Source organism: Eschscholzia californica, unplaced genomic scaffold (genome assembly GCF_041429995.1).
Source record: "Eschscholzia californica isolate CP2 unplaced genomic scaffold, dmEscCali1.0.p SCAF_1, whole genome shotgun sequence".
Taxonomy (NCBI): domain Eukaryota; kingdom Viridiplantae; phylum Streptophyta; class Magnoliopsida; order Ranunculales; family Papaveraceae; genus Eschscholzia; species Eschscholzia californica.
Window position 1 is genome coordinate 8,246,732 of NW_028238198.1, and position 27,172 is coordinate 8,273,903.

The following is a 27,172-nucleotide window of genomic DNA, read 5'->3' on the forward strand; positions in this document are numbered from 1 at the left end:
AAAGAATACAAACTAGGGGCATTTTGGTCATTTGTTGATTCTGGTATTTTGACCAACATTGATGATCAGATGAGAAGTGGGGTCCATAACGAGTCCGTGGGTGAAGACGGAAGTCGAATCGGAGTCCGGTTGTGCAAAATATTCAAGGTCAAAGTTTGGGTCAAAGACAGTTGACCAGATCAAATAGGACACGCGGCATTGATCTAGTTGGGTGGTGTGGTTCAATCTGACGGCAATGGTGAAATTTTCGGTACACTGTTGGGCCAAATAGGACTCCATCTAGTATTTTCCAGCTGCTGCCTCCATGTGACAAGATGCAGGATAAAACAGTAGGCCACATAGATCCAACGATCCTTTCTCGGACACGCGCCCGAACAGCTCCATCGAACGGCCATTCCACTTTGGACGCACACTAACCCGAGGCTCCATGTTTTACGGTATCGTCCCAACTCTTGACAACTAGCAGGTCACGTTCAAATCCTATCTTTCCACTTTTCTCTCACCCAATTTTATTCTAAATGTATCAGTAGTTAGAGAGAGATTAAAGGAAAGAAAGAGAGATTGTGGGAATGAGATAAAATCTCTTAAGAGATAGAGAGAGATAACCGAGAGATATAGAACCGGATAGAATGGGATAGCTGTAGAGAGAGAGGAATCATGGTGATGGAGAAGATATATTCAAAGATTATAGAGAGATAGCTGGAACCAGTTTCTCTTATAAATACAGATGCAGAGAACATCATAGGACATCTCGGCTGGAGCATCATCCTCCTCTTGAGCTCAACTACAAACAGAAATCAGAGAGAGAGTGAGAAGAAATCAGTTTTGAGAACAAAAAAAACAGAGAAGAAAATAGCTCACAGGTTAGAGAGAGAGAGAGATCATCATCTCGGTTTTATTATTTGATTCTTCTTTTCCTTTTTTATTTTCTATTTCTTAGTGAGAAAGAGGTTGAAAACAGAGAGAGATAGAGACAGAGATTGTAGAGAGAGAGAGAGAGAGAGATAGAACCTCCATTAATGAATATTGGAGTTTAAAGAAATTTGTTTTCGATTTGTTTCTTTTGATTCTTGTATTATCTTTCCTTGTGAGAGAGAAGGATTATACAGAGAGATTAAGAATAGAGAGAGAAAGAGAGTTAAGGAAGGTGAGAAAATAATTTTCTCAGAGAGGAAAATATTTTCGGGAAGACGAGAAAATCGTTTTCCCTAGGGGTGCGTTTGGCAGAATTCTCTGAAAATCAGAAGGAAATCACTTCCTTAGGCTCTGTTTGGTGGGAAAATCGCAGAAAAGTTAAGTTTCTTTCTTCTTTCTCTTATATTAATTCAAATGTTTATCATTTCTAGCATGAGTAGCTAAATCTTTTCTATCTAGGGTTTTAGATGAAGTCATAATAATTATTTTCTCGATAAGTTTATTAAAGTTTTTACTATTTTAACGATAATATCTTCCGGGTTTTTAGACCGTTCATGGACTAAAACCTGAGTTATATAAAGAACTATCTAATTAGATCAAAATTAAATTGTCGTTAGAATTGTTAGGAAGACGGATTCAAAAACCCTAGGTTCCCTTTTTCTGAACACCGACTTATTTCTTTATTTATTTTTGAGTTTTATATTTTATTTTTACTTTACCACCATCAAACCAACTTTAAATCTCAATAGTTTTAAGGTTAGAATTTAGTTTAACTTAGTCTCTGAGGAACGAACCGGTCTTACCGGAACTATCACTTGACGCCCGTATACTTGCGGGTGGAGACCTTTTAGAGTAACCTTTTAGGCCCATCAGTAGGCTTGTCCCAGCCTTAGATCGTTATCTTGGTTGACATCGTAGGACAGAAGATGGTGTCTTGTTCCCAGCTTGTCCGAGTCTACCGTCTGATAGCCCGCCTGTTTGCAAAAAAGGAGAGATGGTCAATGGCTTGGCCATCGACCCTCCGACCCCCAAGTTAGTAATGATCAAGGGAGAAAAAATTAAAATGGATAAAGGAGTTAAGAGTTCGTGATACTTCCTGTTTCCCTTCGAGGGGTCAGATTTTGGCATGTTGTGTGCTGCCAAGTGGCTCGGATGGCAGACTTTAGTATACTGAGGTTGTTTCTGCCCTTCTTCATTGGTTTGGGGCGTGTCTCATTTTATTTGTTAAGTGGCCTGTCAGAGAATGAATAAGAGGGCCAGTCGGTGGCCTAGCCACCGACTCTTCGATGCCTAAGTCAGTATAAGCGTTAGTGAGAAGAATAAGTAAAGTAAGAAGTAGGGTCTAGAAATGGTACAACTTTAGATGAGTGGCATTCCAACTGTTGTTGATGTTGAGCCCATCTTTTGCTTGGAGTTTGTATGCTCCCTGACCTACCACCTTGGTTATTAGGTAGGGACCTTCCCAGTTGGGTGCTAGCTTGCCTGCCCCAGCTTCTCTGATATTCTGAAAAACCTTGCGGAGCACCCAGTCACCTACTTTGAAGGCTCGAGCTCTGATGTTCCTGTTGTAGTGACGGGCTACCTTTTGTTGGTATGCCGCGTTTCTGATTACCGCCATGTCTCGGAGTTCGTCAACAGTATCGAGATTATGGTTGAGTTGCTCCCAGTTTGACTCTTCGGTTGTCCATTGACAGCGTACCGATGGTATCCCAGCTTCTGCCGGTAAGACCGCTTCAGAACCGTAGGCTAGGGAGAAAGGAGTCTCACCAGTTGGCGTTCTAGCAGTAGTGCGATATGACCAGAGAACTCCTGGTAGCTCGTCAGCCCAAGCCCCTTTAGCCTTTTTGAGCCTTTTCTTCATGGTTTTTATGATGGTTTTATTGGAAGATTCTGCTTGGCCGTTGGATTGGGGGTAGCGTGGGGTAGAAAAGCTAAGCTTGATCCTCCAATCCTTGTAGAAGTCCTGGAAATCGAAGCTAATGAACTGGGAACCGTTGTCGGTAACGATCTCCTTGGGTACTGATGGGTCATGAAACTGCCCCATCTGAGTCGTTTAATTTAGCCAAGTTAGTCGGTTTCGAGTCTTTATTATAATAAAATGGTTGGTTTTCTTGATTAGGCGTCTTTTGGAGAATTAGGTGTGAAAAACGGTTAAAAAATGAGAAAAAGATGCATAAAGGGTATTTTGGTCATTTGGAGTCAAGGACATTCTGGAAATTTGGCCAAAGTCAGTGCGTGGTTAAAAAGTAGAGGTCGAGACGAGTCCGTAGGAGAAAACGGAAGTCAATTCGGAGCCCGGACGAGTGAAAAATGCAAAGTCAAAGTCAGGTCAACATTTGGTGCACATTTGGTCACGTTTCGGGACACTGTCGGGAAGAATTATGTCGCCCGGTTTACCGACAGACACGTGTCTTGGTACGAAGATAGGAGCATCCAGTTACCGTATTCGCGCTGAGCAGCGAAGTTGGGCCATCGAGATCATCCAGTGTAGCGCGTTTCAGCGAGCTTCGGTAGTCCCGTGCCCACGTTCTAATCCTGTCCACACGCTTCCGCGTTTTCAAGATCTGACGGCTTCGGATCATCTGTCCTTTTTGTTGTAATCCTGTGTGGCCTGAAGCTTCGTATTAAGTTAGTCCCGGACGCGTGTCAACTTCCCGGCCGCCCAAGATCCGCGCGTCTTCTAATCCGACGGCTCCTGTGCGCGCCACAGATTAATTCCATACACCTGGGAGTATCTTAGCATCCGAAACCCAGTATAAACCCTAGCCGCCGACCAGATTGTGCTTTTAACCCCTAGAATTCCAATTTTGACCCTCAACTTTCCACTTTTTACCAATTTAACCCACCAAAAACCCTAACCCACCTATAAATAAGTCTCTTTCTCCTCCATTAAAACCTAGACTTGCAAACCCTCTCAATACCTCTTCTTACCTAATATCCCTCTTCTCTATATCCTTCTTCTCTATTCCCTTACCTTCTCTTCTCTACTTTTCTTTCTCTAACCTATAATCTATTTTCCCAACCTAATCCATCTTTTCCATTATTTTTCCATCTTTCTCTACTACTACTTCTTCTCTACCACTATTCTTTCTTCCATTAATAGTCTTCTTCTTCTTCCTTCCATATTCTTCTATCATCTTTACCCTCTTCATCTCTTCTTTCCAACTTCTTTCTAGATCTAATTTCTTCCTTCTCTTTCTTTTTCTTATTTGGGTGGCAATAAAATAACTATTACTTAGATTTCTTGGAGTAAAATTCTTGAGCACAAATGGAGCAAATCTTGGATAAAATGGAGATACATGGGAATATGGATTTTGAACATTCTTGGTGATTTCTTTCCATTAATTTCTTAGTATTTTCATTTACTTTATAAATTCAATGAATGTTACTCTAGATTTCATGTATAGTTAACTTAGCAATCTAAGGTTGTGAATGAAACCCATTTTGGATCTTTATAATACTTGTTCTTGATTAATTAAATCCTTTGATGTGCTTTAATGTCTATTGATTGTTTATCTATATGGATTGGATTTTCTTTCCATTACTCATGCCTCATAATTAGATATTTCATACTTTCGTTAAGTTGTTAGATGGAGTATGCCTTTTAGATGATGAATAATAGTTAAGCAATCCGAATCTCTATAAGGTAGATAATTAGAATTAGTAATTATAAAATTGTTTTATCTAGAACATCATCCGGAATCCAAATAGTTCATTATATTGGATCCCGAGTAAATACAAAAGAGATTTAAGTAATTGAGTGCTTGTTTATAAAGTGAAAATTATGCGGTGGATTTTATAACCTTAGATATCTTCTCACCTCTTTCTTAGATAGGTTTAGTTAGTTTTATTTATTTTCTTATTTCTTTACAAATCAATCATCAAGTTTATGAGTGGTGTGTGTGTGTGTTTTAGTCTAAGTAGTTATTGACATCTTGATTATTGGGTTAAACCCGCATTCAATATCTGAAGTTACCTACCTATCTCTTGGGACGATACTCGATCTTATTTTCAATACTATAACTTGACCCCGTATACTTGCGGGAATAGACCTGTTTTGGGCCTATCAGGTACTCCGAACCTGCAAATGAAATTTTTCCAAATAAATTTTTTTACCTCGCGATCTCTGATTTGGTGGAATGCCTCAGCCTCGATCCACTTGGTGAAGTAATCTGTTACGGCTAGCATATAGACTCGCTGCCCTGGAGCAGTGGGCAACTTTCCTACGATGTCCATACCCCACTTCATGAACGACCATGGTGAGAGTATGGAGTTGAGTTTCTCTGGAGGTAAATGAGAAGAGTTGGCGAACCTCTGGCAACTGTCGCAACTTCTGACATGACTTATGCAATCAGCTCGCATGGTAGGCCAGTAGTAGCCAGCTGTGAGGACTCGACTAGCCAGACTACGACCCCCTGAGTGATTTCCACACTCCCCTTCATGAGGCCCAGCTAACACGTATTTGGCTTCTTCTGGAGTGACACATTTGAGATACGGTCCAGAGTAGGACCTTTTGAGTAACTGACCTTCCAACATAGTGAACCTGGCTGCCTTTGCCCTTAGTCTGCGAGCCTCATTCTTGTCTTCTGGTAGTTGGTCGGTTGTCAGGTAGCTTATTATGGGTGTCATCCAGTTATCGGTGGAGTCAATAGTTGTTACTTCTAATGTGGAGTTCTTCCACGTAGCTGGCCATTGGAGGATGACAAGTGGAATTGTCTGCTCTGCCTTGGCCTAGATTGACGAGCCTAGGTTGGCCAAGGCGTCAACGTGCCCGTTCTCTAGTCTGGGTACCTGCGTTATATCAGCTTCTTCGAAGTCAGCTAGCATTTCCTTTACCTTGGTCAAATAAGCGGTCATCCTGGCACCTCTGGCTTGGTATGCTCCTTGCGTCTGGTTGACTATCAGTTGGGAGTCAGACTTTATTTCTATCTTTCAGACGCCCATGTCTTTGGCAAGAGCTAGTCCAGCGATTAGGGATTCGTATTCTGCTTCGTTATTCGTAGCTTTGAATTCACATCTGATGGCACGCTGGATTTTGTCTCCCTCGGGGGATTGGAGGACTATGCCTAGTCCAACTCCATTCATGTTACTGGACCCGTCAACCGACAACGTCCATTTCAACTTCTTCTGTTCTGCAAGGCACAACAACTCCTTCTCGGCTTGAATTAGAGTACCAGGTGTAAAATCGACTATGAAGTCAGCCAACACTTGAGACTTAATTGCAGTACGAGGTTGGTAGGATATATCATGCTCACTAAGTTCGACTGCCCACTTGGTTAGTCTACCTGATAGTTCTGGTTTGTGAAGTACATTCTTTAATGGAAATGTGGTAACTACAACCATCGGGTGGCACTAGAAGTAAGGTCTTAGCTTCCTGGCAGCCATTACTAAGGCCAGGGCAAGCTTTTCTAGTTGGCTATAATGTGTCTCTGCATCGAGTAGAGACTTGCTAACATAATAGACGGGTAGTTGCTTACCTTGTTCTTCCCGTACTAGTACTGCACTTACTGCCGTTTCAGAGACTGCTAGATAAACATACAAGTTTTCGCCTTCTTGAGGCTTAGACAGTAAGGGTGGAGAGGTTAGGTACTCTTTCAGCTGCTGGAGTGCCTCTTCACATGCTGGAGTCCACGCAAATTCTTTGGCCTTCCGCAGAGTAGAGAAGAAATGGTGGCACTTCTCATAGGAGCGTGAGATGAAACGGCTAAGGGCTGCTACCCGACCAGCTAACTTCTGCACATCTTTGATGCATGTGGGAGAAGGGATGTTTATCACTGATTGGATCTGGTCTGGGTTGGCTTCCACTCCTCTGTGAGTCACCATGTAGCCCAAGAACTTCCCTGAAGAGACACCGAAGGAACACTTAGTAGGATTGAGTTTCATATTGTACCTTTCTAGCACGTCAAATGCTTGTTCGAGATGTTTTAGATGCTCGTCGGCCACTAGAGACTTGACCAGCATGTCGTCGATGTAGACTTCCATGGTGTCTCCCAGCATACCAGCGAACATTTTGTTTACCAATCTCTGGTAAGTTGCTCCAGCGTTCTTCAGCCCGAACGACATAACCTTGTAGCAGAAGATGCCTCTTTCTGTGACGAAGGCAGTCTTCTCCTGGTCTGTCGGGTGCATTAGTATCTGGTTGTATCCAGAGAATGCGTCCATAAAACTGAGTAGTTGGTGGCCTGCAGTGGCATCGACTAGCATGTCGATGTGGGGCAGCGGGAATGAATCCTTGGGGCAAGCCTTATTCAGGTCGGTGAAGTCGATACAGACTCTCCATTTTCCGTTCTTCTTCTTCACCACGACAACGTTAGCTAACCAGTCGGGGTAGTTGACTTCTCGGACAGACCCTGCTTCAATCAGCTTCTGGACTTCCTCATTTATCACTCTGTTGCGTTCTGGAGCAAACTTTCTACGCTTCTGTCTTACTGGAGGATGGCTAGGATCTACCTGTAATTTGTGTACCATTACCTCGGGGTCGATTCCTGTCATGTCAGCATGGGACCAGGCGAAGCAATCATGATGGGCAGTAAGGAATTCGACCAATTTGCTCCGCAACATAGGACTAAGCTTAGAGCCAATCTGCACTTTATGATCTGGGAAGTTTGGGTGGATCTGTATTTCATCTAATTCTTCTATGCTTGGATGGTCTGGATCGGTGCTACCGAGCATTTCCTTCTGTAATTGCTATAAGGTTGACTTTGGCGCTTTCATCGCATTTTTGTAGCAATTTCTTGAGGAGCTCTGCTCCCCTCTGACCTCTCGTACGCCCCATGGAGTTGGAAATCTGAGCACTTGATGGAAAGTAGATGGTACTGCCCTCATGCTATGAATCCATGGCCTACCAAGTATGATATTATAGGCAGAAGGGCAGTCTAGCACAACGAACACAGTACTAAGGTTGACTCCTCCTGCGAAGACGGGAAGGGTAACTTCCCCTAATGTGTGCTTTTGCTCTCCACTGAACCCTACCAGGACAGTAGACCGTCGGCAGATGCAAGATTCGTCTAAACCCATACCTTGCAATGCATTCAAGAAAAGAACGTTAGTAGACGAACCATTATCGATTAAAATACGCTTAACTAAAACATTTGCGATATTAAGAGAGATGACAAGAGCGTCATGATGAGGGTTGACGAGCCCTGTTGCTTCATTGTCTAAATTGTCTGGTTGGTGTAAGCATGAGGAGTGGCTTCTGTAGAGTGGGCTAGAGGGTTTGCTGCAATTCTAGCACTCCTCTTGGCGGCAGAGTGGCTGACTCCACTCACTTCAGAACCTCCTGAGATTATTAGACATGTCTTCGTAGGAATCGGCTGCTCTGGTTCCTTGACTTGGGTGTCTTGACGTGCCAAGGTATTCTCCCCTTTGTCTGTCAACAAGTCAGTAAGGTGACCTCTTTTCAACAACTCTGCAACTTCTAGTCTAAGGGCTATGCAATCTGCAGTGTTGTGGCCGTGATCTCCATGGAACTCGCACCACTTGGTAGTGTCCCTCTTCTCGCTAGGAGTCTTCGTCTTTCCTGGCCATCTTACTGTGCTTCCCATGCCCTTCATAACTGCTACTAGTTCCACTGGTTCAATGCTTAGGTTGTAATCCGGAATTCTGGTGCGAATGGGTCCTTGAGGCTTCTCTGTTGGGCGACCCGATGGAGGGTCAAGTGGCCTTCTGTTCTCCCTAGGGGGGCCACGTCTGGAAGTTGGGTAGGTCTCCTGCCACAGTCTGCTCTAGAGGAATACCTGTAAGAGACAAGTTCAGAATGTCAGCTTGTGAATTAAGGGTTGTCCCCCCTGCCACAGTGTGGGAGGAGGGAATGGTAAACATTGAAGAGGAAAAAAGAGGAGCAGTAGTAGAATGTAGGGGAAGAGTAGAGTGTAGGGGCAGAGCAGAGCTCTGGAATGAAGGTAGAGTCGTTATGAAAGGTGTTGCAGAGACAGCTTGAGTAGCAGGTAGTGTCGTAGAACCGCTGACGGTGGTCGATTGCATGATAGGTTGGCAGGAAGAACTTCCTGGCTCCGGAGTTGAGAAAAGCTGCATTGAAGTAACTGGAGCTCGGAACCTTGTTCCTGTTGTTCTTGGTACAGAGAGCTCAGTGATCTTCTCTTGAAGCAGTTGGTTTTCTGCTCTCATCGGAGAATTCTCTTCTTCCAGAGCTTTGAACTTTTGGGCATTCTCTTATACTTGGGCTGTGAGAGCGGCTATCTGGGCTGAAATATCGATCGGAGTGGCTACCATGTCATCTGCCATTGCAAAGGTCGTCTTTGATAGTTGTTGCTGAGGCCCCACGGTGGGCGCCAAACTGTGGACGGGTAGAAAGTCACACGGTTAGAAAGATCGTTAGGTGGGCACCAGCAACTAGGCTTCGGGCCTCCAAATAGACAGGTTGACGGGCAGAAGGTCGGGTCTGGTAGTCGGGTGGATGGGTAGACGAACGTCCAAGTAGAGAACGGCTACTGATAGACCAACGTCTGGGTAGGGAGCGAGTACTAGAGACCTGTTGACCTGCACAAGAGAAACAAAACCGTGAAGTCCAAGGGGGCACCGGAGATGGTGTCGGCCAAGGACCCTCTGACGGTCAAGTCAGCAACTTAGTTCGATAATGTAAATGAAGAAATCGAAAGTAGTTACTAATGATATTGGAATCGTTGTAGTATCGGAGGTGGCGCGACTCGTAGAGTGGCCGGAGCTCGGTTCTACGGAAAGATGAGTCGGATAGCTTATGGTCTACTCGGGCGGTAGAGTAGACTTCTGGTTAGGCAGAGTAGACTTCTGGTTAGGCAGAGTAGACTTCTGATCACGGCAGAGTAGGCTTCTGATGATGGTAGAGCAGACTTCTGGTGATGGCAGAGTAGACTTCTGATCACGGCAGAGTAGACTTCTGAGGACGGTAGAGTAGACTAGAAAGGTAGAAGAGGAATAGAGAGCCTCCAATAAGATCTGGTGAAGTATCGTAGACACTTCTGGGCGGAACCTCCTTCTTTGACTAACTTAGATAAGATGTCACCGGAGTAGACGGAATCTAGTTGGAGCTTTAGTGATGATTGATGTGATCGGAGCAAAAGGGTTTCTGGAACGCCAAGTTGAGAGTAAGTAATTTCGAGTGAGAGCGAGATGATCCCCTCTGAGAATGAGGCCTCCTCTATTTATAGAACTTAGAGAAGGATAACCGCCCATGGACGCGGGTTAGTTAGATCCGGAATAGTGGGATCTCATTAGAGTGTCTTCGTAGCCGTTGATCTCTGGATGGGGCGTCGTAGCCCTACGATGCCTGTTGTCTTAGTCCGCTTGTTACCGGTAGAAGAGGTCTACTACTCCCTCAAAGTAGCGCAAGACTCGGTCTTCTACCATGGCCTCAATGTATAGCGAAATGTTAGGGATTGAGGTGACTTGTTCTTTAACTGCTAGCCACGTGGTGGCGTGACCCTACGAAGTCTGAGTGAGTTGACAAGTCAGACTAGGGTTGTCACGCTAGAAGAGTGGGCTAGGGCGAGCATGCCAGAATGATTGGGCCTACTAAGCGTGTTGGGCTTGCTAATGAGGAACTCTCGACGGGCTTCCATGCCAGGCTCGTTGGGTTGCTAGAGGCGCACGCTCCATGTTGCATGAAGGCGGGCGCATGAGGGAGGCCCAACACGAATTCCGTCTCCTTTGAGCCCAGATGCCGTTTTTGGCCAATACACTTGGTCTCTACATTCCACCCCCACCACCACAAAAACCACCCCCACCACCACCACAACAACCACCCCCACCACCACCACAACAACCACCACCACCACCACTGGATTTACAAATTGGACCAGAAAACCCCACTCCTGAAGTTCAACCAGTAAAGCCGAATGAATCTAAAATCTTGTCAAAGGGGGGGGGGGGGGGGGGGGGGGGGTTCACTCGATCTGGACCTTAATAAGGTCTCTAGACGGTTGTGTCTTGATAAGCTGACTAGGGTTACAGAGATACTTCAGGCAATTAACGTTCCTATAGAAATGAGGCAGGAAATTGAGGAAGCAGATAAGCTAGTCAAAGAAGTGCAAGAGGAAATGGAGAATTTCTGGGTCTGAATTTGTTTTGAATACGATTGATTCAGTGATTAGTAGGTAATTAGAAGTGTTGGATTTTATGGGTTTTGATGTTATTAATTCGGTGAACAGAAGTAACAGAAGAAATGGTGAACAGCTGGGTGGTTTAGTTGTGTTTTGGTTGGATGTGATTAATTCGGTGATTAGGTAATTCAGAAGTCTCAGTTTAGGATGTAATTATGGTTTTGTTTCTTTTTAATTCAGTGATTTAGGGTCAGTAATTTGAAGGGGTATGTTAACACGTGGGTGAAAACTCTGTTATGAAAGCTTGAAAACTTTATGTTCATTTGAGGTTACGTAATTCCTTTTTGTAATAGCAAATTTGAGCTTATGAACCGTGCTAATTTGTTGGAGATCCATGTGACAAACTTTAGACTCGTATAGAGTAGAAGTTCAATTGATCAAATGTTATGTTCATGTTCAAATTTCATATACATCTTGAAGTTCAATTTCTGACTATAACCCTTTGATTATTTGATATTCTCTACTTCTTCTTTTGTTGAAATCTTGATTCTCTACATAGAACTACTATCAATGAAAGATCAGAGCCCAATGTTATAAAGCTCAATATAAAATAATATCATATTCAGTGAACAACAAGATCTAAATTTGGACTTTTGTTTTTTTTTTTTTGCACTAAAAAGTATGTTCGTCTTTTTGCGAAGATGGAAACTAATTAATGCATTTGGGCAATTCCTCTTAAAGTCAGGTTCCTAAACTACTACTTCAATTTTCTCTTTTCTCTACTACATGTTTATAGTAGTATTGGATGCTATTAACTTTCGTGAGGTGAGTTGATGAAGCTAGTACAGAATGATTGAGTCTTCTTCTCTTTAATTATCTAAATTATTAGCATTTTGACCTTAACATAGTTCATCTATCTATTTCTTTTCCATTTTTAATTACTACCTCATTCTCTCTTTCTTCCCAATCACTTCTCTCATGGTTTTCCTTCTTCAATTCTAACCTATTCATGCCAACTGTTGATTGTATGTTCAGAAAGTGTTTGATGAATGTCAGCAAAGAGATTTAGTTTCTTGGACTACTTTGATTCAAGGTTAAGCTAAGATGGGATTTGAAAAGAAGCTATTTGTGTGTTTTAGCTTTGGCTGAAACCGTGTGAGAGAAGAGTGGAGCGGAGTTTCTTTAGGATTTTGGTGGCGCCACCCTTCACGGTGTCCCAAAAGTAGTTATGAGCAGTATCATAGCAGTTTTAGGTAGTTTTAGACATGTTCTCAGCAGTCTTATAGCAGTTTTAGGTAGGTTAGACATGTTCTCAGCAGTTAAGGTCAGTTCCGAGCGGTTCTAAGCTAGTTTTTTTCTATTTAATTAAGGTTTTTTTGTGAGATTTAGTCTCCTTTCATCTTAATCCTTCCCTTCTTTCTTCTCCTTCTCTCTGATAGCTATGGAGATACCATCCAACCAATTCATACAACGATTTGCAGCATTAACCACGGAAGAGAGACCCATTCAAACTGTCGAAGGGGACGATCTTCAGAATTTAGACGGAGGTATCAACAAATCTGGTGTGATTAAATTCATGAGTGTGAAACGTATTGAGATAGGGTTGGCCATGAACAGGCTCTCAAGGGTGCTACAGGGTCCTAATAAATTCACCCTGACCGAAATTAAGGAGAACTTATTCCTGATCAGATTCGCAACAGCAACTGAGTTAGGAATGGCTATGGACAGACAACCGTGGGTCGTAGTAGAAGAACTGATAATCCTCCAAGAATGTGACGGTCAAAGAGCTCCGGCAGATCACATATTCGATACATCATGGTTCTGGGTCCAATTTCACGGAATTCCTATCAATCATTTAACGTCTACTAATGTTAACCGTCTTGTAGGGTCATTAGGGAACTTCCAACAAACCACAAGGGAAGAAGCAGCAAAATGGTCTCTGTACGGACACGCCAAAATTGAGTTCAAGATATCTGACCCTTTCCCCCCTAGGGTCAATTTAAAATTGTCCTACACTCAATTAATCCCTGTTGAGTTAAGAGTAGAGCGTCTTCCCCGATTTTGTACCTCGTGTGGTCGTATAAGGCACTCCATTAACTTCTGTCCCATCATAATGCAGTTTGGAGATCTCCTAAAACTACCTTTGACGGAGGAACAGAAAACTCTCGTTAACATGGCCATAGAACCGAAATATCTTGAGCATTATAAGATCCCTTTTACTAACCGTAACGGTGGTAGAGAACTAGGTTCTTTTTCAGGCCTTGACTACAACAATCCTGCTAGTATTTTGGGTAACAATCCACACTTGGATGAAAACCCAGGAGAACAACACCCAGGCAAACAATCATTAAAAGATAACTTTGGTCTGATTTTGAACGATTTGCTACAGGTAAAACGAACCAGACTAACACAATCGCAGGCTTCACCAACCGAAGACCAGACATTCCTAACCATCTCAAGGAGTGGCGAGTCTACAATAGGACCAGATCAGGACCAGTTGGAACGACAAGAGACATCCCTAAAGGAAGTACAAGTGATGGGAGAGGATCGACTACGACGACAATTGAAGCGCTCGGCAAGGCAGATTACACACACCCCATCGAATGCATCGGTTTCGGCTACCGCAAAGCCGATGGAGGAATGAGTGTCTTAGCATGGAATTGTCGTGGGATTGGGAACGACACGACAAAAAATGCCTTGTATCAGTTCCTTAAGGCCACTAGGCCGAGTATTGTATTTATTTCTGAATCTAAACTTCTTAATATGTCTAATTTTCCTAAGTATGATAATGTAGATCTGCCTAATAGATATCAGGTCCCCTCTATCGGTAGAGGAGGTGGTATGATTCTCTTATGGTCGGATTCTTTAGATATTAATATTAATTTCTCGTCTATTAATCTCATTCACATTACTGTCTTAGGTTCCTCACTCCAACCATCGTGGGATTTATTTTGTGTGTATGGTCCCCCGAGGCTACAAGACAAAGCGGCTTTCTGGGACGACCTCTTAATCCGAATTGCAGGTATCAATGGTCCGTACTGTTGCATTGGGGACATGAACGCTTTGGGATCTCCAACAGATAAATGGGGGGGCTCTAACCGCATCCCGTTTCTAGAAAATTTTCAGGACTTCATGCAAAAAGGTAATCTTATTGACCTGGGTTTTAATGGCCCCGCTTATACATGGACAAACAACAAATCAAGAAACCATCTTACAAGGAAACGATTAGACAGAGCTTTATGCAACGCAGATTGGTTAGTGCAGTTCCCAGATTCGGGTCTATTCCATCTTCCACGTTATGCAAGTGATCGTGCACCTATTCTTATGAAAACTAAGGCTGAGACTCCAATAGTTAACAAGATCAATAGGTTCGAAGTATACTGGACCAAACACAGAGACTACAAAGAGAAATTTCAGCAAAATTGGGAGGCAAGTAGTGGTCCATTTTACGATCGAATCCTCCAGGTCAAGAAGCAAACGAAAAGATGGAGTAAAAGAGCTTTTAATCTCATGAAAGACAGGAAAGAATTACTGAAAAACAGACTCCTCCACATCCAAACGCTAACCCCAACGGAAGAAGTGTTAATCATAGAAAGTGGACTGCAAGAAGAAATTTTGTACTTAGAAGAGTTCGAAAGATCAAAACTTGAGCAAAATCAAATTGGGTGGTAAATGGAGATAGAAACACGAAAGCGTTCCACGTGGCAATATCCCAAAGGCGACAGAAAAATGGAATCCATCAGCTGAAGCTTCAATCAGGTACGGTTTCAAACAACGTCATAGAAATAGCAGATGATATAACAGATTATTTTCAGAATTTGTTTGCAGAGGAACAAGTTAATACCCCCCCCCCCCCAATAGAGATATTACAAGCATATAAGGTGTTATCGGACGAAGACCTGGAGCACATCTCAAGGATCCCGACGTCAGAGGAGATTAAAGCAGTCGTGAAGGAAATGGGTTCCCTCAAAAGCCCTGGACCAGACGGTCTACCGTGTATATTTTACCAACATAATTGGGACGTAATAGGGGAGGAACTCACTCGATATATACAGGCAACCTTCCGATCAGGTTCTATCAATCACACTCTTAACTTTACGACTATTGCTTTAATCCCTAAGGTCAGGAGTCCGAGTACGGCCTCAGACTTTCGACCAATATCCTTATGCAACTCTATTTACAAATTCATCACAAAACTAATTGCCAATAGGATTAGACCGTCTCTTGAAGACAACATCATGTGGACCCAAAACGCCTTTGTCCCAGATAGACAAATCCTGGACAATATTGTGGTGAGTCATGAACTTATTCACTCAATGCAAAGGTCAAAAGCCAAGAAAGGAGGTTTTTCCCTCAAAATGGATATGGGTAAAGCATATGATAGGGTTAACTGGAATTTCTTGACCCACGTTCTTAAAGCTATTGGTCTAAAAGGTCAGATGTTGGACCTCATTTTGTCATGTGTCACTACCACCCAATTCAATATATAGATTAACGGGGGTCTTTACGGAGCATTTAAACTGTCGAGAGGTCTTAGGCAAGGGTGCCCACTATTGTAACGACTAACGTAGATCCTAGCCAGTTTCTCAAAAAAAAAAAAACAAGAAGGCCCACTCAATGGCAGGTGCCTATAAAATTCTTGCCAAAGGATGGAAAAGCTGACTGGGAGGAAACCAGTTTCTTTCTTTTTCTTTTTTTGTGGCAAATTGAACCCTAAATTGCTATCAAACACAGCCTTAGTTGTTTTAGGGTTGGAAACAAATTGGGTTTAAATAGGGGCAGGGGATCACGGACTAAAAAAAAAATGGTTAATTTCGTTTTGGCCCCCGATTTGTGACCAACTGGCCGTTTTGGCCCCTAATTATGTCCGGCAGTTCGTTTTGGCCCCAAAAAATTCTTAGATGGCCCCAAATTTTTTCAACCTCCCAATTCTACCCCCATGGCATTTCTGTAATTATTATTTTTTTCTTTTTCTTTATCCACCTCACCTAACAATTGTCACATCACTCTGTCCACCTCACCCTTCTTCTCCGGCAAAAGATTGCCGGCCGGAATAAAAAATTCCGGCCGGCCACCTTTACCAAAATAATTTTTTTTTTCATTTCTCTCTCTTCTTCATCTCCTTCTTTCTCTCTCTTCTTCTTCTTTCTCTCTTCTTCTTTCTTTACCTCTCTATCTCTCTCTAACCCCTCTCTCTATAACTCCGGCGAAGGAGCTCCGCCCCTTCGCCGGAGAACCAGACCTTGAAGGTCTGGTTGGAAACCAGATTCGGTCTGGTTTCGCACCAGACCTTGAAGGTGTGGTTCTCCGGCGAAGGGGCAGAGAGAGGTAAAGAAAGAAGAAGAAGAGAGAGAAAGAAAAAGATGAAGAAGAGAGAGAAATGAAAAAAAAATATTTTGGTAAAGGTGGCCGGCCGGAATTTTTTATTCCGGCCGGCAACCTTTCGTCGGAGAAGAAGGGTGAGGTGGACAGAGTGATGTGACAATTGTTAGATGAGGTGGACAAAGAAAAAGAAAAAAAAATAATTACAGAAATGCCATGGGGGTAGAATTGGGAGGTTGAAAAAATTTGGGGCCATTTAGGAATTTTTTGTGGCCAAAACGAACTGCCGGACACAATTAGGGGCCAAAACAGCCAGTTGGTCACAAATCGGGGGCCAAAACGGAATTAACCCAAAAAAAATTATCACTACCACCGCCAGTTTCTTTCTCCGGTGGGTTGTTAATTGCAGAGATCTCCACCAGTCACCCACCACCTTGGTTAACGGCAGAATGACCTTGACGCGCCACAACAAGACTAGTACTAGTAGTAACCACATCTGGAGTAGGAACGTGAGAAGGAGGATAGTAGGAGGAACAGGTAACTTACTCATCATTCTCTCTTCTAGGTCTCTGTGATGCATGGGGTTCTAGGGAGGAGATTGATTCTCTTTCAATTGGATCCAATGGGTTATCTTTTCTTTCAATTAGGGTAGTTTTTTTTTTTATAAAATAGTGTTCCTGATTTTGTATAATAGACTTAGTAATTGATTTTGAATAAGATGGATTGGAGATGTGATTTATATTCAATTGGTGTTGAAGATTTGTGATTTCAATCCATTGTTTTACAGATGTTAAAAACGTAATCTTTTGAAACCCTAAAACTATAGAAATAGTGTTGATTAAACATTTAATGGTTCCAATTAACACCCATTACTTACTACTGAGATTGCTAAGTTGTTTCTTCTCTTTCTGTGCAGATGATGACTGTATTACGCCAACTACCCTCGACAACCTTGACAACAATCTTCTTGGTGATCTTCTAACACGAGTGCCTGCAAAAACCTTAGTTGGATTGAAGGTTATCAACACAAGATGGTATGGCATGATCTCTGATCCTTTCTTTATAAACAAACATACTACTAGTAGTCTCCAAACCACTCCATATGATACTTTTGATTTCTTTTCCGAATATTTACCATCTCCTGGAAGTCTCATTCAGCTGTCTTATGATCGCTCTTCACCCAATCTCCTTAGTGAAACCATCATTCCTATAGGCTTACCTGATGAGTTTCATTCAGCATTCATTGAAGCTAGTTGTAATGGCCTTCTTTTGCTTAGTCTCAAAATCTATACATCAAAAAGGTATGCGTGCGAAACATCATTGTGCATTTTCAACCCTGTAACCAAGAAAAGAAAAATTATTCCATCTCCTTACAAACGAACGATCTGCAATTTCGGGTTAGTCTTTGGAGTTCCAACTTCCTCCCCATATTACTATAGTCGCTACACTGTGGTTTGCTTGGTATTAGCAAATACAGGTTTTGAATTTAAGATTTTCGTGCCGGAGAAAGGGCGTTGGAGAGATTGCAACAAGTCTACGAGGATAAGCTGCGCTGGTGACTTCCTAGAGAAATACGCAGTTGGTAATCCTGTTTACTTTCGAGGGATTGTACATTGGTTAACAAAAAATGGATATATTATTTCGTACAACTTGGATAAAGAAGAGAGTAGGATGTTTCCAATACCAACGAGTATATTCCAAATGGTGGGAGGTGCAGCCAGGTTCTGGTGGTCTTGTACTTGGCTTGGACTCGTACAAGATGAAATTAGTCTTGTTGTGGTTACCCCAGAATATGAAATAGTAACTTGGGTACTCTATGATTATGATAACAACAAGTGGGAAATTAAGAGAAGGGATACGATAGTAACCGAGAGGAATCCTGACGTTTATATTCAACCTACCTTCTTTAATGGGGAGAGTTTTTTTCTAAATTTCCAAAGTCTTGATGTTAAAAGTATTTGGAAAGAACACAATGTTGTAACCGGTGTTACAAGATCTCTATGTTCTAGAGGTCCAAAATATTGCTTTCCTAACATAAGCACTCTCATTGAGGTTTAGAGCACCAACCAAAGTTTGATTAGAGTATTTATTTTTGGTTGTAAAATAATTATACTTACTTAATTCTGTTAACTTAGTAAATTGAACCTGTTTGTGTTTTTTATTTCCCTGAGTTGTATCGTTTTGACAATCCTTTGATGCAAGTATAGTAGAAACAGTTCATGCCCTGAATACACAGTTGATTTGGTTTGAAATGTGAAGTCCAAACTGTTCAAACTCTGTTGGGAGAATAATCGATATAACACTTTTATATAATCAACATAGATCTCTCACTCTTAATCTCTTTTTTCTCGATATATCTACTCGCATTCTGTCGCGCTTGCAAATGATGTATGCCAGAATATACAATAGTAGAGTAGTAGTAGAGGGTACAAAATCGATATTTACCTGATAAGTCCACAAACTCTCTTTTTCTCTTCTCTCTTGATTTCATTTATGTAATTAAGAGATGAGAGAACCCAAGTAATAAAAGGACTTCACTTCTTCAATCCCATCTCCTACTCATAAGGCTGCTTGTGGGAAGTTTTATAACAAATGAACCTTTTTTTTTTTTTTTTTGTGTTGAAAGCAATCCTGCCCACATGCCGTTTTGGTTAGAACCAATACAAGCATTAGAGATCAATCTCTCAGCTCAGTTTGACCCAACGACACAATTCACTTGGTTGGGTCAATGGTTAAGGCAAAACTTTGCCCGATCAAATGGGTGTTTCTAAAGGCACCTGGCCAAAAGGCTGTTAGCACCCGGAAATTTTATTGTCTCGGATCAATGGACCATGGTCATTGACCCGAGTTTTCTATAAGCACCAGTTTTTAATGGACATTGCATCATAATTAAGTCAATGGTAGTTATCGTCATGAATTGTGTGATCTAGTTTATGGGGTTTGAGTAATTTTACTTGTATCTTTAGATTTCATCTTCTTTTGAGTTGTTTTAGATTGAAATTTTTTATGTATAGATTTTGTTTCTGATAGAAATTTAGAATCTGTAGTTCATGTGTTTGATGAATTGACTCAGATAAAAAGTAAAAGATAAGTTTTGTAAGGATCCACAAGCTCTCTTTCTTAGCTCAATCAGATTAAAAGTCTTTTAGGAGTATATACTTTGTTTATGGTGTCTTGTTCATAAATTCTTGTTCCCTAGGATTTATTTAGATTCATTTTGATCATCTAGAACTCATGACCTTATGATGACCTTATGTGTAGTGATTCCTATTTCAATAAGATGGAACTTTTTCCATGATATGGGTGTTGATGTTTTTTTTCTTTGATCAATCCACACGTACAGTTAGCACCTCAATTTGAACTATTTCAATAAGATGACCTTATGTGTAGTGGTGCCTACATAGTTGGTTGGTGCCAATAGAAAAAAGAGCGGTTGGGTCTGGTGCTAACAGAAATGGATGCTAACAGCTTTTTGGTCCGGTGCCTTTAGAAGCACCCCGATCAAATTCGTTTCGGTCCTTGTGTCCATCAAAATGGTAAGACAAAAAAAATACTTAGACGTCCTAGATTTCGAGTCTATGTTTCTTTTTCCAAAATCTTGTACCCACGCTTGATTTTTCTGTTTGGAGAAGTCTAGGAAGTTAATTGAAGCCTTTCTACTGGCTTATTTAGTTCATCCAATATTAAAAAAGGGAAAAAATCTCAATTTCGTATATCTTAAAATCACTTTTACAATGTAGCAGTAGCTAGGGTATTTTACCGCCTCTCTAAGCACGACGTACCATTCAATATCGTATGAACTCTTCCAATTTCTTTTCTCCATTCAAACACACGATATATTGTTTCGAATGCTTTTTGTGTTTGAGATCATTTGTCGCGAGCTGATTCTTGAATCAGTACGCAACCAACGATTAATATGAATTAAAAGTCATATATTTCAAATATTTCATTTTATTTTTATCAACCAAAGAGTGATCTCGACAGACTTAATATACCAATAATGTATTATATATAACTTAAAGAGTTGTTCATTTGTAAATAATTACTGCTAGGGCAAAAAAAGAAATCAAGGAAAATACTCAAAATAGTCCTAATGTCCTGACTCCATATTTTAGCTTTTCTTAATATGACACCTTTTGGGCAATGTCTAATTAATGTATGGAAGAATGAGTCAAAGATCCATAAAACCATCCTTTAATTGGCCAACCATCCAAGCCAAGAAAAAAATAAGGCGTAGGTCCAAATTACCCAGATTTGTTGGGCCCAAGAAAAAAATGACAGTCCATTTTTCCTAATACCATAAACACTCTTTAAGCTTATTTATCTACCCTCTTCTCTCTTTTAATTTTTGTTTCTCTCTCTACGCTTTTATCTCTCATTAATTATATCTTTTTTATCTCTCTACTCTAACTTTACAAATTCGAGTAAACAAATCTTCAGATCTAGATTTTTGGGTGTTTGATTTTTCTTTAAGAACGCAGCTGCTCCCATCAAGATTTCACGGCATAAAGTTTAGATTACATTTTTTTTTTATGAAGATTGATAACCAACAAGTTTAATTTTTTTTCTCTGGGTGAAGATTAAAGAGGTTTGGATTTGGGGAAGAAACACATAGAATTGTAAGTATCCAGTTAGATCTTAAACATCTTCTTTTTGTTTTTCTTCATAAATGAAAAAAAAATTTGCTGATTAGTTGAAGAAACTTTTGAGATGGGGTTTTGAGTTTGTTAAAAATCGTTTTTCCTTCTCTCTCGTCAACATAACCTAAATCATAGTCTCAAGTAGACACTCTCATTTTAGAGTTTCTCTCTCTAGACACTATAATAAATGTGTCCACCTCATATTAGAGTGTCTAATAAAGTGTTTCATTGGAGATGATTTTTGAGTTAATTCCTATATGGCCCCCTACTTTGTGACCAGCTTCCTTTATGGCCCCCTTTTTTTCGTAAATTCAAATATGACCCCCTATTTTCAAGTAAATGTCATTACTACCCTTCTTAATTTTAAATTTAAAACATTTAAAAAACATTATTTCCACCTCACCCCTCTCTCTCTCTCTCCACCTCATCTCTCTCTACAACTCACCCATCTCTCTCTACAACTCACCCATCTCTCTCTCTCTAATTCACCTCTCTATCTTTCCAACTCACCTCTCTCTCTTCCAACTCACCTCTCTCTCTTCCAACTCACCTCTCTCTCTCTATCCAACTCACCTTCATCTTCCTCGAATAAGGTCGCCGGCCGGAAAATTTTCCGGCCGGCGACCTAAAAAAAAAAAAAAAAAAAAAATTCCTCTCATCTCTCTCTCTCTCTAAAAGCTCCGGCGAAGGGGGTTTCCCTTCGCCGGAGCTTTTAGAGAGATGAGAGGAATTTTTTTTTTTTTTTTTTTTTTTTTTAGGTCGCCGGCCGGAAAATTTTCCGGCCGGCGACCTTATTCGGGGAAGATGAAGGTGAGTTGGATAGAGAGAGAGAGGTGAGTTGGAAGAGAGAGAGGTGAGTTGGAAAGATAGAGAGGTGAATTGGAGAGAGAGATGGGTGAGTTGTAGAGAGAGATGAGGTGGAGAGAGAGAGAAGGGTGAGGTGGAAATAATGTTTTTTAAATGTTTTAAATTTAAAATTAAGAAGGGCAGTAATGACATTTACTTGAAAATAGGGGGCCATATTTGAATTTACGAAAAAAAGGGGGCCATAAAGGAAGCTGGTCACAAAGTAGAGGGCCATATAGGAATTAACTCATGATTTTTTAACAAAAACTCCAAAGAGTCTATGTGGCACTCTAAGTGTTAGAGATTGAGTGTCTCATTGAGCATCTCCAATGAGACACTCAATCTTAGAAACTCTGAGTGCCACCTAGGTTTTTTAGAATTTTTTCTTAAAACTTCTCTCCAATGCAACACTCTATCTGGATCTCTAAGATGACGTGTCGAGGGTGGAATAGAGATATCTCAAGAGGACACTCTATTTCTAGAGTGTCCTCTTGAGATATCTCTAGTTGTCCAACTCATTAATATTTGATTTTCAACCAATAGAAATCGAGTCTTCTATATTTTCTAAAATAACTAATTATTTATTGACAAAAATAACTATGCCACATAAGTAAATAAGATAAGTTTAGAGTTTTGCATTAGAGACAAAAAAATTGAGGATCTCTATTAAGGCCACCTAGGAGTGAGAATCTCAATTGAAACTTGACACATAGGATGAATAGAGATTTTTATGAGTTTTGCATTGGAGATGCTCTTAAGATCTAGTTATTTCAATACTGGTATTAACCCAATCTTTCTTTTTTTCCTATTGTGATTTTTTATTTTTGTTTTAGGGTTTTAGTATTTCTTTATCATCTTCATGTTTTACATAGTTTCAAGGATCGGTGTATTTCTTTGTGGAGTTTAGTTTAAAAATAGAATTAACCTGCATGGAGATGTTCAGAAGATATTCCAATTATCTTGGATATCTTAAGATCTATTTATTTTTAGTAGTATAATATTTTTTAGTAGAGAATTATTAATTTTAGCAGTTTTATATTTTTATGATACTTTATTCTAATATTTTATTTATTTAGAAGTTATTAGATTAGGTTTAGGAAACTAGTATTTTATTTGTTAGAAGTTCTTAATTAGAGTTTGTTTAGATTTAAGAAACTCTAATGCTATATAAAGGGGCTTTAGTAGTTGTTTAGTTCATTCAGTTTTAATCAATAAAGTTGAGTATTTTAGTTAATTCTTCTTAGTTTTGGTTCAACAAGTCTTAAGACGAAGATCTGAAGACTTTTTCTGAGTTTTAAAAGTTTTAGATGAAGATCTAATTCTTTTCAGAATTTTCGGCTGCATCATAACCATCGTTAGAGGAAACACTATTCGAAATATCTAATTCTTGAAAGTAGAAATTAACCATCTTTGGATGAAACATTATTAGAAATATCCAAATCTTGCTAACATCCTGTGTTTCTTGATTATATTTTGGTGCCGGAGTGAAACATTCAATCACAAACAAGAAACTAAAAGATGGGGAAGAAGAAGATAGAGATAAAAAAGATTGAAGATGAAACGAAGAGAAAAATCACTTTTACAAAGAGACGTCAAGGTCTCTTCAAAAAAGCTGCATATATTTGTATTGAATGCGATGCTAAAATCGCCGTGATTGCTTTCTCGGGTGTTGGTAATGTCTTCTCGTTCGGTCATCCATCTGTCGATTCTGTTATTGATCGTTACGTTAATGAAGTTGAAGAAGAAGAGAAAGAGATGAGAATTGAATATGATCACAAGAGGAGGAAGGTTAGTGATGGTGGGTTTTGGTGGGATAATATTGACATAAACAAACTCGATTCCTACGAGAAATTATCATACGTGCATAATGCAGTGATAGGTTTAAAGCAGAATGTCAGGAAGAGGATTGAGCACCTCACCTCGTCATCTTGGTTCATAGCAGCAGAACCTATTACAAGTGTCCCCCCTCCTACTGTTGCTGCTGCTGCTTCTTCTGCCATTGCTGCTACTAGTTACGAAATTCATGTTGATTCTTCTCCTACAACTGCTATTAAACTGGAGGAAGATCATTTACAGTTTTAGCCAAAAGAAGATTGTTTCATTATTAGTGAATGAAGATGATTGAGACGAACCAACATTGTTCATTGCTATGTAATAAGGGATATTTTGATACATATATATATATATATACTAAATCAAACAGTGATATTTTTACATTCTTAATTTCAATTCCACTATAACATTACTGTATTCTATTCTCCAAAAACAACAAAACTGTTATTTTCTAATGCTGTCTACACTAAGGCAATCAAACGAACTTAAGAAGATAATGTAAAAGAAAAACAGAGGATTCGCCTTTTGCCACATCTATCAGATTAGTCATGTCACGGTGCTCCATGTCAATTTTGCGAAAATTGCAGAATAGCAGACTTCATCCATGTTTTATAGAAGGTTGTACTTTTCAGCTAAGTGGACATTGGAAAGAATAAACCCGTCTCTTATTTCACTTCATATTTTGAAGTACTTGTATCCATCTTCAGGACTTGTCATCCCTTCTTCCCAATCACCCATTCGACGTCCACCAAAAACTACCTGTTGAATGCCTAAATATCTGCCAGGAAATCAGACTATCAGTAGAGGTAATGATTTGACGACCCAAAGGAATCAGTAATTGCTTCCATTATAAGGTGAAAAGGTTATAGTTCCTCATAATGGTTTACTATAGCTTACTGCAACTGTCTTTAGCTTGAAGAGTTTCACAAGAAGGTGTGTTGGTCTATTTCCGGTCCATAACCTGTTTGATGGTCACGGTAGCTCGACATGTCAGGTTCCTAATGGGTCATGTCCAGACAGGCTGAGACCAGTTCGTGGCCGCACACGACCTATTTAATGGTCGGTGTAGCCCGATATGTCCGGTTCCTAAATTTGGCCATGTCCAGACAGGTGGCGCCATGACATTTTGTGTCTCGGCATAGGACATGACAGAGCACGATTTGTTTACAGGTTGTGCCTGGCGTGCTAGTGGTGCAGCCTACAAGCCACGGGTAACAGACCATGCTGCCATGCCACGGCCCTTTGTCAAACACTAGTGACATGTACTGATATAGTTCCAAGAATATGTTTATGCCAACCTTGTTTTCCTTTTTCTCCCACCAGATAATATGTTTGAAACAAATAAAAAAAGTAAAAGTGAAATAGTCTGGGAGGTTAGATTCGTACTCGGAGCTCAATACAGTTAAGCAGTTGAGGAGCACATCAATGGCAAAGATATCACTAGTTCCAATATCTACCCTGTTTGATGAATAACAATTGTTAGCTATTCTCGTAAATGAATGGAAATTAGGTTATAGTGAATGACATAATTGCAGTAGTTCTAACTTAATAAAAGGAATTCATACCAAACTCGTCCCCAATTATCCTGAAATTCGACATCACCGATATCATGGAAGGACGAAGGCATAACATTAAAACCTTTGTCTGCATCGTAAAGGGGATCATGGTCCATGGATGAATTCGCCAACTGCAACCAATAAAGTATGCAAGTTCTGATTTCATTTTCTCTTTATATACAATTCTAAAACCAATTATGCGTTGATTATATATTTTAAGAAGCCAAGACTAATGAACCGACCGAAAAATTTATTCGAACTAATTTATGTCTAAACTAATCTACATCTTTTATCACATTTTGTACTTTTTCTTTGCTTCAAAATCCAATACGGTTTCGTCAAAACAACATTTTCTTTGTTCGTCTAATAAAATCTTATATGTATTCTCAAGATAGTATTAGATACTACCCAAATCCAAAAATGTATGTTACTATGAACCATACAAGTTTTCTTTTCATGAAACCTAAAGTTAAGACACTAATTCAATGGAGGAAGAACATAAAATTGTAATGAGAAAAAACCTGCAGATTTGAAGTGTTAAAAGCTCCCAAACGTCCCATCACATACCATGATTGAATAACCTGCAAAAATAAATTGAACACCATTGATAAAAAAAGTTGCTAACTTTAACAAATTTGACTAGAGTAGTGAGAGAAAACACAAAGAGTAGAGAGAGAGAGAGAAGGGAAGTTTACTTACACTACCAATTAGGTCAACATCTTTATCAGATGGAGAACCATATAATTCAAACCATATATGAGAATCCACAGGATTAAAGCTGCATAAATTCAGACACAAACAGAAAGGGTATTAGAAATTTCACTTCTTATGGAAAATCTTTCTCTCTCTCTCTCTAGGTTAATACAAGATGAATATACTATACTTACTCTCTGAAGCTAACTTTGAAGGCAAGAACAGAACCAGTTTTAGATTTACGAAAGTTAGGACCTTTTTGACGAACTCTCTGTTCAATCCTTTCCTTCATTAAATTAGGGTTTCCTATACTATCCCCAAGTACTGCCCTGAGTTCAGTATCATCTTTACAAGCATCTTCAAGAACTTTAGCCCAACTTGGGTAATTATGAATTCGATCATATTCTCTCTTTCTTTTCTCTTCTCTTACTTTGAGTAATCTTCTTCCCCTTGCTGTTGTTCCTGACCCTTTTGGTTCTACTACTGTTGTTGAATTTTCCCCATTAATACCAATTTCTCTTCCTCTTCCTGAATCATCATTATCTTCACCATTTATACTTGTTCTTCTTCTTGTTGTTGCTGTGACAAGAGATGGGTTTTTGTGTTTGTGAGGATTGAAGAGACATGGGTGAGAAGGAATATGGGTTGTGAAGAGATGGGTATTCTGAAAATGAAGGTGGTGAGATTGTTTGATTGAAGAATAATGAGTGGGTAGTGATGGTTTAAGATGGTTGATAAGAAGCCCTAATGATGTTGATGATGATGAAGATGGAGAAGATAATGAACAAGAGTTGATGAAGCAGCAATTCATTTTCTCCCACTGAGTGAGTGAGTGAGTGAGGGGGATGGATTGAAGAGCAAATGATGTTAATAGAAACCAAAATCAGACCTGAATCAGTCATCCAGACTTGTTACTAAATATCTATTAACTACCACCATTTCGCAAACAACTCGTGGTTAGAGTAGTAAGAGGTTTAATCTTCTACGGGGTCAAGGGTTTCGAGACACGCTGACCGCCTTTGTTTTTCTATTAGAGTCAGCTTGCTAGTACAAGAGGTTGGAGAGTTACGGATTACATGAGCATGAACAAATTGTACATAAGTCCTTTCTTACAAGGAAAAAGAAATACGATAATACTACAAATCAACCCGTCTGACTCAAATGAACTACAAATCAGTTCAAATCAGTCATTCAAGAGTGCAAGGAAAACAAATAAAATTGTAAAAAATTTAAATACAATCTTTGATACTACAAATTGCCAAGGAAAGAAAACATTCCTATTTCTGAGGAGAATTAAATGACCAAGAAGGAAGGGCTGAGAGACTAAAAA

General features: G+C 40.2%; 3 protein-coding genes across 4 annotated transcripts in view; 2 read left to right on the top strand and 1 right to left on the bottom strand.

Moving 5' to 3' along the window:
- LOC147563809 (structural maintenance of chromosomes-like protein, putative (DUF3531)) overlaps nucleotides 1-27,171 on the bottom strand; it is a 52,018-nt gene extending 24,847 nt beyond the window's left edge. The window contains exons 1-6 of one of the 2 annotated variants that reach the window (XM_086640852.1): nucleotides 26,037-27,171; nucleotides 25,849-25,927; nucleotides 25,671-25,730; nucleotides 25,159-25,280; nucleotides 24,980-25,051; nucleotides 23,925-24,371 (exon numbers count right to left, since the gene is read on the bottom strand). In XM_086640852.1, the coding sequence (XP_086496978.1) occupies nucleotides 24,269-24,371; nucleotides 24,980-25,051; nucleotides 25,159-25,280; nucleotides 25,671-25,730; nucleotides 25,849-25,927; nucleotides 26,037-26,653 (1,053 nt within the window). In that variant the 5' untranslated portion in view covers nucleotides 26,654-27,171 and the 3' untranslated portion in view covers nucleotides 23,925-24,268. Of the gene's footprint in view, nucleotides 1-23,924; nucleotides 24,372-24,979; nucleotides 25,052-25,158; nucleotides 25,281-25,670; nucleotides 25,731-25,848; nucleotides 25,928-26,036 lie in introns of those variants that run through there. The other variant, XM_086640860.1, reaches the window with a different exon arrangement.
- Nucleotides 16,643-18,435, top strand: LOC147563810 (F-box protein At1g20360-like). The gene is made up of 2 exons (XM_086640842.1): nucleotides 16,643-16,811; nucleotides 17,191-18,435. The coding sequence occupies exons 1-2, from the start codon at nucleotides 16,724-16,726 to the stop codon at nucleotides 18,330-18,332; spliced, it is 1,230 nt and encodes a 409-aa protein (XP_086496968.1). The 5' UTR covers nucleotides 16,643-16,723; the 3' UTR covers nucleotides 18,333-18,435.
- LOC147563811 (MADS-box transcription factor 23-like) lies at nucleotides 20,667-23,983 on the top strand. The gene is made up of 2 exons (XM_086640872.1): nucleotides 20,667-20,893; nucleotides 23,246-23,983. Exon 2 carries the CDS (start codon nucleotides 23,279-23,281, stop codon nucleotides 23,840-23,842), a length of 564 nt encoding a protein of 187 aa, XP_086496998.1. The 5' UTR covers nucleotides 20,667-20,893; nucleotides 23,246-23,278; the 3' UTR covers nucleotides 23,843-23,983.
- Nucleotide 27,172: the final 1 nt, after the last annotated feature.

Coding starts and splice junctions, on each gene's coding strand:
- LOC147563810 (XM_086640842.1), top strand. CDS start 16,724: ATGACCTTGACGCGCCACAACAAGACTAGTACTAGTAGTAACCACATC. Junction 16,812..17,190: donor GAGGATAGTAGGAGGAACAG/GTAACTTACTCA, acceptor CTTTCTGTGCAG/ATGATGACTGTATTACGCCA.
- LOC147563811 (XM_086640872.1), top strand. CDS start 23,279: ATGGGGAAGAAGAAGATAGAGATAAAAAAGATTGAAGATGAAACGAAG.